The 10,112-nt window shown below is 34.8% G+C and overlaps 4 protein-coding genes across 4 annotated transcripts in view; 3 read left to right on the top strand and 1 right to left on the bottom strand.

Moving 5' to 3' along the window:
- The window catches only part of LOC108575106 (WD repeat domain phosphoinositide-interacting protein 3), a 4,497-nt gene extending 2,923 nt beyond the window's left edge, over nucleotides 1–1,574 (top strand). Inside the window, exons 2-6 of the mRNA XM_017937821.1 lie at nucleotides 325–498; nucleotides 570–827; nucleotides 895–1,096; nucleotides 1,173–1,396; nucleotides 1,468–1,574. Coding sequence (XP_017793310.1) covers nucleotides 325–498; nucleotides 570–827; nucleotides 895–1,096; nucleotides 1,173–1,396; nucleotides 1,468–1,574 — 965 coding nt within the window. The remainder of the gene's footprint in view (nucleotides 1–324; nucleotides 499–569; nucleotides 828–894; nucleotides 1,097–1,172; nucleotides 1,397–1,467) is intronic.
- Nucleotides 1,575–3,266: 1,692 nt separating this feature from the next.
- On the bottom strand, nucleotides 3,267–4,421 carry LOC108575105. Its single transcript, XM_017937820.1, has 5 exons — nucleotides 4,341–4,421; nucleotides 4,073–4,247; nucleotides 3,837–3,922; nucleotides 3,633–3,768; nucleotides 3,267–3,500 (listed from the first exon to the last, which is right to left on the bottom strand). The coding sequence occupies exons 1-5, from the start codon at nucleotides 4,419–4,421 to the stop codon at nucleotides 3,310–3,312; spliced, it is 669 nt and encodes a 222-aa protein (XP_017793309.1). The 3' UTR covers nucleotides 3,267–3,309.
- Nucleotides 4,422–6,222: 1,801 nt separating this feature from the next.
- On the top strand, nucleotides 6,223–7,639 carry LOC108575109 (UPF0193 protein EVG1-like). Its single transcript, XM_017937825.1, has 5 exons — nucleotides 6,223–6,319; nucleotides 6,715–6,848; nucleotides 6,919–7,015; nucleotides 7,201–7,344; nucleotides 7,419–7,639. The coding sequence occupies exons 1-5, from the start codon at nucleotides 6,223–6,225 to the stop codon at nucleotides 7,637–7,639; spliced, it is 693 nt and encodes a 230-aa protein (XP_017793314.1).
- A 619-nt stretch (nucleotides 7,640–8,258) lies between these two features.
- Nucleotides 8,259–10,112, top strand: part of LOC108575099 (sorting nexin-8-like) — a 19,763-nt gene continuing 17,909 nt past the window's right edge. The window contains exons 1-2 of the mRNA XM_017937815.1: nucleotides 8,259–8,468; nucleotides 9,053–9,180. Of these exons, the coding sequence (XP_017793304.1) occupies nucleotides 8,447–8,468; nucleotides 9,053–9,180 (150 nt within the window). The 5' untranslated portion in view covers nucleotides 8,259–8,446. The remainder of the gene's footprint in view (nucleotides 8,469–9,052; nucleotides 9,181–10,112) is intronic.

Here is a 10,112-nt window from a genome sequence, read left to right as displayed (position 1 = left end):
TAACATTCAATAAAAAAAAGCTGTGCATAATTCTACTTGTTTTGTTCAAGTTATTATAAAATTATTTCTGTACCCTATTTCTTTCTTTTATATTCTTTTATGTGTATCATATGATGTAGTATTATTTCATAAAGAGGAGTTCCATGATAATCATTCAAATGTAGTGGTTTATCTCCTTGGTTTTTCTGTGTGTCTGCTCTAATATGTATATCAAATAAGAAACACATATGTTTTAAATACCATACTGTAACCTAAAGAAAAAATATAAATATGCAAGAACAGATAACAATATCATTATTGTTTGTGTAATCTTTCCACTTGTAGGATGTTTCGCTTGTGGTATGGAAAATGGCTACAGAGTATATAGTTGTGACCCTTTAAAAGAAAAGGCACGTCATTTTAGTGATGGAGGCCTTGGTTATGTGGAAATGTTATTTAGATGTAACTATTTAGCATTAGTTGGTAGTGGAGCAAAACCTATGTACCCAACAAATAAAGGTAAAATACTGCATATACTTTCTTTACTTCAAGATGAAAAGAAGATTATTTATCTTATATGACACTTTCAGTTATGATATGGGATGACATTGAAAAATCTCCAACAATCACTTTAGAGTTCAATGCTCCCGTAAAGGGTGTTAAATTGAGAAGAGATAGAATAGTAGTAATTTTAGAAGGAGTTATAAAAGTTTACACATTTACACCAAATCCTCAACAGATTCATGTCTTTGAGACTAATCCAAATCCCAGAGGCCTGTGTGTATTATGTCCAAATAGTAGTAATTCTTTACTTGCTTTTCCTGGTAGAAAAAATGGACAAGTACAAGGTAAAATTTTAAATACAAAATTTTTACTTTATTGATTATTTATAATAATTAATTTTCTTTATTGCAGTAATAGATTTGGCTAACACAGAAAAGCAACCTTTAAATATTGAGGCACATGAAACACCTTTATCATGTATAGCTTTAAACTTACAAGGTACTAGATTGGCTACTGCTTCGGAGAAAGGAACCTTGATAAGAGTATTTGAAATACAGACTGGCAACATGATTAATGAGTTAAGAAGAGGAGTTAATCATGCAAACATTTATTGGTAAGAAAAATGAGGTACCATTAAAAATTATTTATTATCAAAATGATATCAATTATTTGAGTTTATATAATTACAGCATTAATTTCAATCATGACTCAACTTGGTTATGTGTGGCAAGTGATCATGGAACTGTGCACGTTTTCGCTGTAGAAGATCAAAAATTAAATCGCCAATCTAGCTTAGCATCTGCTACTTTTCTGCCAAAATATTTTAGTTCAAGCTGGAGCTTTTGTAAATTTCAAGTTCCAAGTGGTCCCCAATGTATGTGTGCATTTGGAACTGACAACAATAGTATTATAGGTCAGTAATATAGTGTAGCAATATTTTGATTCCTGAAATTTTTAGCGTAACAATTTCTTTTTTATTTACAGTAATATGTGCAGATGGTAGTTATTATAAATTCGTGTTTAATAATAAAGGTGAATGCACGAAAGACTTTTATGCACAGTTCCTCGAATTAACGGATGATAAAATGTGATTGGAGAACAAAAAGGAGGTAAACTCCTAAATATAATACTTTGACATAATTTATGTTTTGCGATTTTTCGTTGTATATAGTGATTGCTAAACGAATGTTTGAGAGTATATATTTTTAATGCGATCGTTTCAGTATTCATTGGATAGGAGTTTACATGGAATAGTTTATATATGGAAAGTGAATACTGTGTTTGTTATTTGAAGTCACATTATATGGTAGAGGACCAAACGAAAAGTACTATTATTTGTTGGTGTTATGTGCACTGTGCATCAAAAAAAAAAAAAAAAAAAAAAAAAAAAAAGAAAAAGAACTTTACGGAATGCTAGAACATGTTGCTATTGACTTGTTACGTGGGCCTATTTCTGAGATGTCTACTTATAGAACAAATGAGTTCTTAAATGTTACAAAAAAAGAAAAAAAAAAAGGAATTCGACATTCAGAGTTCCATTTGACGTATCGGTGTTAAAAATAATTTTCTTACGTTTAAATTAAAAAATCTTATTTACATAAATTGCTGCAAATATCGTGCGAGAAATATGTTTTGAAGTTAATCCAGCAATTTTCGGTAGCGAATTATACTTAGTGATTCAATCATGTATTTTTTTATATTTATTTTATGAAATTATAAATGTCTCATTTAACGTTGCAGAAAATATATCAGCTCGAACATACTTCATATTTTGTGTCGTAAATATTATAAATTAACATAAAACCATGAAATTTGTCTAATTGTTGAACGTTTTCCATAATTAGCCAAATAAATATATGGGACGTATATAACGTAATCGAGTTTTATAATCTTTATTTTTATGGTTTCATACATTTAATATACATATACACAAGAAATAACTACATTCAACTGTTAATATTGAAATATTACCACAAAATATCAAGGTTGTAGTGTCACAAAAAAGTTGGGATCGAATATAAAATAAAAATAATTACGAGACAAAACTCTGTATTTGTTTGTAATAAAATATCGACATTGATCAGTTGCAAGCAATGTATTTAATTTTTTTCTCTTTTTTTCGAATGTTGTGCGAAATCTCACGACAAACCTTACGCAACATTGGTAATTAAAATTCAGTCTTACACAAGGAGAATATATGTCGCATAAATTTAAACTTAAAGCTTTCAAACCTAGTGTCGTTGTTAATTAAAAAGGATATCACGATTTGTCGTGGCAATGATTGAAATGAAAAATATATTACGATATATGCGTCGTCGCATTTCGATATGCACTTTAGATTTACATACTTTAAGAACAATAACTGTAAGTCTCTGTGCGTTGTTCCGAAATTCAAGGTATAGTTAGAAAACAACGCGAATCCGTCAACAATTAATTATATCGCATGAACAAGAAGTAACACGTATAATAATACGAAGCAAGCTTTTTGTACTGCAGATCTCTTTTGAGCTTTTGTAAAATGAAACGCCTTCGTCGTGTCATGTATAGAGATAAGATGCACAGTGTTTTTCCAACATAAATTTGCCGCGTTTTTCTTCATTTCAACTTTCCATTCGCAATTCTTCGGCAAGGGCAAAGTTTGATTCAAGCCATAGGCCCTGTTGGCTGACCGAGACTGCTTTTAAGACTTGTTTAAAAAACACTGTCACGTTTGAAGGTTATCTCTCAACAACGAGAACCCTCGCAACTGAATCTGTTTCTCTCACATCCATTGTAACGAATAAATCCGATTTTCTGTCGCTACTTCTATACCTTCGTACAGTATCTTTAAACCTCGAACGGTTTGTTCGCGTGTGCCTGAACAGCTTTCGGTTTTTGTACGACCGGAACCGCGGGCTTTTTCTTCGTGCCGTGGAGAATGTGAGTCAGTCCTTTCTTCGTCTCGAGACTTTTGTAAGTACTATAGACCACGAACCACACGTAAGAACTAGTGATTACGAGAATGAGAACGATCATACCTAGAAAAAATGACCCTTTTTACAACAATTTTAGTAAATTAGAAGTTTCTTAAATGATTTGAATTTCTATTTGAAAATATTTCGTTACAGTATTTTTCTTTTTTTCTTTTCTTTTTTCGATTACCAACATACGTTCACAAATATCTGCTTTACCACCGAGGGTAGCAATAAACGGGCAGTCTTGTTCTACTAAGAACAAAGAAATTGTCAATGCCGATATTATCGCCATCATGACCATCATCCAGGGTGCCATACAGTGACGATTATTCTACCGGAAGAAACCATGTTTTTTATGAGAAAATTAGTCCTGTTTACGTTTACGTAAAATGTCATTACCGTGAGCGCACCGTACAAGAGTAGAATAGTCGAACTAAAATGTATCACTGTGACAAACACCCCACAGTACATCGTATAAACTGTTTCTGAGAAAAAGATAAAACTTCTTCAAAATTTGTACACAGTGGAACGAAGACGAAGAAAATGAAATAAGGGTGCTTTTCAATAGATGATTATGATACAGAAAACTTATCATGACATTACGAAATCTGTGATAGTATTTAGATTATAAACACCGGTTGCATTGTGGTGCGCCATATCCATCTTCCTAGTATTTAAGTGGTTAGATAATATATCTTCTAGAGCTTCTCTCTCGAGAGCATCCTCTGTATCTCTCACCACCATTTCCTGAATTCCCATGGCATGTCCTAGCGCCAGTATGCAAAATATCATACTAAACCCAGATGTAAACTGCGTTAGAAAAATGTATTAGATCGGTCGATATATCACTTTGCCTATTTCCTATACCGTGCAACAGTAAACAGACGATTTCGTTATATTTACCAACTGAAACACAGCTATTAACACTGTGCCCTGCTTCAGGTTGAAATAGTGTAAGAAATTTGTCAACAGTCCCACTTTCATTTTGTCTTTTTCAAGAAAAACTCTCTACTTCTATTATACTCCTGAAACTTAAAAGAAAACCAGCGATAATTCGTATTCACCAGTTTCTATTAAACGTCAGCAAAAGAAACGCAACATTAGAATATAACGTTCCATGGAAAAAATGAAGAAAACCATTACGGGTACATGCAATTATCATACGAATTACGAAAACTCGCTGTAACGATAATAAACGTCATCGTAAAAGTTAAACGTGCGACCGTCAGGGTCGCTGCGATCGTGTTGTTCGTGGTGCAACGATAACAACAACACGAAGGGAAAAAAAGGAAGAGGAAGTGTCACTCGTAATTGAGAATGCAGTCGAGCCTCAGCATCGACGTTCCTCGCTTTCGAAGGGAAAGCGAGCGACGCGGTGTCGTTACTCACCTCGCGGAAAAAGGAGCACGGAATATCACTTGAAACGTAGTTCACAATGAGAATCAATAACTTTCACTGTCTCTCGCACGGACGAAAGCGAAAGATTTGATTGTCAGACGAAACGGTGTCACCCTGAAGGATCGAGGATCCGAAACAAGGACCTTATCCCCGTTTACTAGCCCCGAGTAACGAGGCTCGGGTGACAAGAAAAGGAAAACTCAGACGGATGCCTGTTGTCCGTTTGCGTGCGTTCGACACGCAAAACGCGAGTTTACCTCGTCCAGGGGGTAGGAGCGTAACCCCTAGCAGTAGATTGCACGACATGCGCACCAGACCGATCCACTGCCGCATCCTTCAAGGTGCATCCGTTCCCAATTGATCATTGATTGATACTGGCGCAAAATTATTAATTTTCCACCCCGTAGATCTGAGCTGGGGAACAAATCATTTTTCGACGAATTAGAATTGGATGTTAACTTGCGAATTTTTGTGTATCGTTGATATATGTATATTTTATATTGTGAAAAATAAAGTAGTACGATGTTAGGTGTGACAAATTGTTTACTCTTTGTATGAATTCGAAGGACTGTTGTTTGATATATTTTACGAGGATCAGTTTATTTGTCGTTTGGTCGCTTTATTTGTATAAGAAATAAATGTTATTATTGGAAATGTAAAAATTGTAACTGTGAACTTATCTTTTATTTACTGCCGTTCATAAGTATTAAGACACCCATAGTTAATTACAATTCTCCGCCAAAGTTAGTATATCCTATATCGGTAAAAATTTATGTACTGCTTATACTACTAGATATTTAATAATTATCTAATTAATAACCACATTTTCCAACATTTTAATAATTTTATAACGATCGCTTAGGTTTGCTTCGCATTCACTAAGTTGCCTGATACTTATGAACGTAGATTTCACCTATTCCCCCCCAAAAAACTATAACTAAAAAAATAGCATAAAAGGGATAAAAAATTAAAAATACAGATAAAATTGAAGTGTTACATACGATATTTGAATTTTCATAAAACTCATTTCTCTGATATTAAAAATCCAGCTATTTTCGCGTTGTTACATTAAAGTTTCGTATTGTTCCGTAGTATCCAGAAACGTTCTAAATTCTCTGTGAATTACCGATACTTCACAATTCCATTGAAACAAACGCCACTTGATCCGCTTATTGGCAATATCGTGCAAGTTTGAATCGTAGTTGAAAAGTTGGTTCGATCGAGGTTGACTCATCTTCAAAGTAGTCATAGAAACGCGTCGCGGGTCCGCCACACTCGTTCGTATCTCGGTTGTCTTTTACGAATCGTGACAGTTCGTTCGTAGCTGTTTAACTATGCTGACACGTTGATAGCCTCGATATTCGAATCTTTAACAGAAGGTTGCAAAATGGATCGGAAGTATCAGAAAGTCGAGATGGGAGTGGGCGCCTTTCATCATCCGCCGAGAGCAAAATACAGCGAGGAAACGAAAAATTTAATCAAACGTAAGGAAATTTGCTGTCAACTTAGTCCAGCAAATTGTAACTTTTTATCAATCTGTTACATCTCGCAAAGCAAAGACGGAAAACTGATGGAAAATACAGTTTCGCTTAAAGCAAGTTCTTCTACTTTCTAGAATTCTTTCATTCTCATTTCTAATTATATATTCAAGAAGCAAGCAACTGTAAAATGTTGCAAGTATATAAGAATTTTCTAAGTGTTATTTTCTCTGTAATTTAATTCAATTTATCGTGTTAAGTAATACGTTACGAAAGGGAATGATTAAATTGATCGATAATGGGAACGGTAAATTAATTTATCACTTAAACAATTTCTTTTCTACAGTAGTTTATGTTCATTTCTTTTTTTCAATCGATGTTGCGTGAATCTGTAATCCTAGTTTTGATGGAAGAGTCTAAAGTGAGCATGATGAAAAGGAAATCGATTCAAGAAGCGATGAACAAGGGTGAATCTTTGCCGCTTGTGGTCGAAAAGTCGAAAGCGGAATTAAACAAGCACGATTTGAAATATCAGGTATAAATAATAGATTTGAAAGGGGATCGACGAAATATTTCACGAGAATTTCTAAAACTTATCGTCGTAGGTAACGATGCCTACAATTTGGAAAAAACGTACGCAAGATATGATTGTTAAAAGTGGCGCGTATGAGAGAGAGCAGTATAGAAGGACATCTCCTTTGCGTAAGATCTCCTTTGCAAAAGTACTTTTTTTTAGAAATTAGCAGTTACCCATTAAATGTTGCAATTGTTAGAGTTATATTTCATGGTATTTTCGTTATTTAGATCAAAGTTTCAGAAAAATAAAAAATGCTAAATTGTATGTTAAAAGAAACCACGTTCTTACTTTTTATGTTATTGAAATTCAGGTAATAAAGAAAAGCAGAAACGTCATTTGGCGTGCATGATGGCATATGGAAAGGATATGCCAGAAACTCCTCGTGGACGAATAATTCATCATCAAGCAAGACAAATATCACATAATTCTGATACTACCGATCCTATCGACGATTGTGAGCAAATCATCTAAACGATTATGACATATTTATATATTGATATTTTTTTATTGTTTTTTTTATTTTCTTAGTGGTACGTGGAATTCAAGAGAGAATGGAATTTTTGAGTGACATGGAATGTCTTGGAATGGACAAAAAGTATCGTCCTATAATACAGCAAGAAATAGCACATAAACTACGATTAATCGAATCGGTAGACAAACAAAGATCCAAGGAAGTTCGCAAAGAAATCAGAGATCTCGAAAGGCCATTACCGAAACCATTTCCTTTGGGACAGCTGGACGAAAATTAACGGTCTTTTGTAACTTTCAGTCTTTTATATACTTGAGCAATTTGTAATATTTATCAATTTTACCGAACACATTGTCCAGTATTTTGAATAAAGCCAATGGTAGATTTAATAAAAATTGAAATAATGAACCGACGTATTAGCGTGCTTTTGCATAATTTCAGTGACATTTACGCAACATATGAAAAATTATATAAAAGATATGCACACTTTCATAAACAACCGTTATGCATATATGCGGTACATTAAGATAAAAAATATGCAAAAATATGTATTATTAAGCAAATGTATTTAAAACTGCAGAAATGTATGAAAATACAGGAAGGTGCCGTAAATTGAAATATATAAGATATTTGACTAATTTTTCATATTGTGCACATTTCATTAGTCGTTTCAATTTACACACGTGAAAAGATCTGCGATTCATTCGCGAGTATAAATTACCCGTCGATTTTCCGTAACACGAGACCCGAAAATACGAATTTCCCGCGCTCAGAACCCGTAGACCCGCTAGTATATGTGAAACGTGTGAGAGGGCGCATGCGCGGCGGGAGAAATAAGCACCGTGCCGGTCGGAGAAATCGCGCTGGTCGTCAGTTTTGCGCCACACGGCAATGGTGTATGTTGTTGGTGTTTTAGTGTTGTGTGGTTGAAACCTCGCCGACAGATCATATTGTCGCCTCTTCAGAATACGTAACGCGAGTTCATATAAATCATTGCTCCAAAGACGATCACAGACGTGACTGTATTTTCGAAAAGTCGCGGTGCAACGATCTCGCAGGATCCCGGATGATCTACAAGTGATCCAATATGGCGTCGACCGATCTGTTCGGTAAATGATGAACCCGTGTACCGTACGCACCTTTGACAAGGTCTTCCCGAGGTCGTCCAGTTTTTAAGAGCAACGTATATCCCTTTTAGCGTTCTCGGGCGTCGTTAACTCTCTTTCTCTTTCTCTCTCTCCCTGTAACGTTGAAAATTTCCCCCTTACCCTTTGTTTATCCAACTTGTTAACTTCTATACGTAAATTAAACGTCCCATTATTTATACACCGTTGAATCTTCGACAGTTTCTTGAAAACCGCAGATTCGACGAAACCTGTAGAATTCCAACGAAATGTTCGTCAAAGATAGAAGTCACATTCATAAATCGAGGCAAACGCTCGAACGCGTTCAGAGAATACGTAAAAGTTGAGGCGAATTTGATGAAATCTTGCTTATCCGTGTATCGTTGCATTTCTTATCTAAGGTTAATAAGTTTGCACAACAATGATTCCCCGTTTACGTAAATCCCCTGTCGGTTTTAGATAACCGTTCGTCCCCGCGTTGTAATGATTTTTTTTTTTTGTGAAAAGTGAAATTTCCCGCGAAGTGATGTCCTTTTATTTTGCTTCTCGTTACCGCACCGAACCACCAGGCTGCATACCGGCGTTCTACAGAGAAGTCTACGAGAAGATCTGTTCTCCCACGAGTGGAAATGTGGAGCGAGAGGTGTTTAAATCCCTTCTTGTCAAGTCCCAGCTGAGCAGCGCCGTTCTCAGCCAGGTATGTCTCCTTCTCGTCTCCCTCTTGCCTTTTTCTCCGTGTCGTTGCGCGGCTAGCACCGCCACATACAAAGAAGAGAGAGTACCGTGTCTTTAACTTTGTAATTTCTTCGCACGCCGCGCTTAGGTTAATGCCACTGCAGGGTGCGCATTAACTCGTCTTCCGTATCGAATGACAGTTAGCCGTTCGTGCATCCTGGATAACAATTCTTTCTAATTAATCACTCCTCGCGTGTATTTTATAAATTCCATTGACACACAAATGGCGGAGCAGTTGGAATTTCAATTTCATTTAAACTTAAAAATTTCGTTTTTACATTATTTTAAGCTTAAAACTTTTGCTTTTGTATTATTTTATTTTAACTCCTTTTAAACTTAACATTTTGCTTTCTGTATTACTTTATTTTAATTTATAAATGTACAAAATTTTTACGCGATCGATATTTTCATTTTATTAATAAAACAGCTGTTACGCGTACGATATGAGACTGAATGGAGCATTTTCTTGGTACTGAATTACGATGACTGGATGATCATATTATGATGTGAAATGAATGGAAGGTGTTTCTGATTAAGCGTGTTCTAATGGATTTTATACTATTCTAGACAAATTAGAAAATGTATAGGTTCGAGTTATCATAGATCTTTGAATTTGTATGCTGTCGAAATTTTCTAAGAAACGATGAGTCATTCGAGTATAGCTGAGAAATCCTTTCAGTTAGTTGAGCAATTATTTTGTAGTTACTATGCTATTTTATAGTTACTACTACTATTCAGGAAATAGATAATTAACTGGAAAATATTTACATGGAAATACAGTATGCTTCGTTACTATTAAGAAACTACGATCCTTTTAGTGTGCTCAAGCATCCACTGTAATGAATTTTAATTTGTGTATGTGAAAAATAACATATTCCAATCATATATAAATAT

Source organism: Habropoda laboriosa, unplaced genomic scaffold (assembly GCF_001263275.1).
Source record: "Habropoda laboriosa isolate 0110345459 unplaced genomic scaffold, ASM126327v1 scaffold258, whole genome shotgun sequence".
NCBI lineage: Eukaryota > Metazoa > Arthropoda > Insecta > Hymenoptera > Apidae > Habropoda > Habropoda laboriosa.
The sequence above is the reverse complement of the archived record's forward strand: the minus strand, read 5'-3'. Positions and strand labels throughout refer to the sequence as shown.

What these genes read in the sequence shown, in the direction of transcription:
- LOC108575105 (XM_017937820.1), bottom strand. Translation starts at nt 4,421, where the DNA reads ATGAAAGTGGGACTGTTGACAAATTTCTTACACTATTTCAACCTGAAG. An exon ending in TAATAGCTGTGTTTCAGTTG is followed by an intron (nt 4,248 to 4,340) that starts GTAAATATAACG and finishes TTTCTAACGCAG; the next exon opens with TTTACATCTGGGTTTAGTAT. An exon ending in TAAAGCAGATATTTGTGAAC is followed by an intron (nt 3,501 to 3,632) that starts GTATGTTGGTAA and finishes CATTTTTTCTAG; the next exon opens with GTATGATCGTTCTCATTCTC.
- LOC108575109 (XM_017937825.1), top strand. Translation starts at nt 6,223, where the DNA reads ATGGATCGGAAGTATCAGAAAGTCGAGATGGGAGTGGGCGCCTTTCAT. An exon ending in AACGAAAAATTTAATCAAAC is followed by an intron (nt 6,320 to 6,714) that starts GTAAGGAAATTT and finishes CTGTAATCCTAG; the next exon opens with TTTTGATGGAAGAGTCTAAA. An exon ending in AGCACGATTTGAAATATCAG is followed by an intron (nt 6,849 to 6,918) that starts GTATAAATAATA and finishes TTATCGTCGTAG; the next exon opens with GTAACGATGCCTACAATTTG.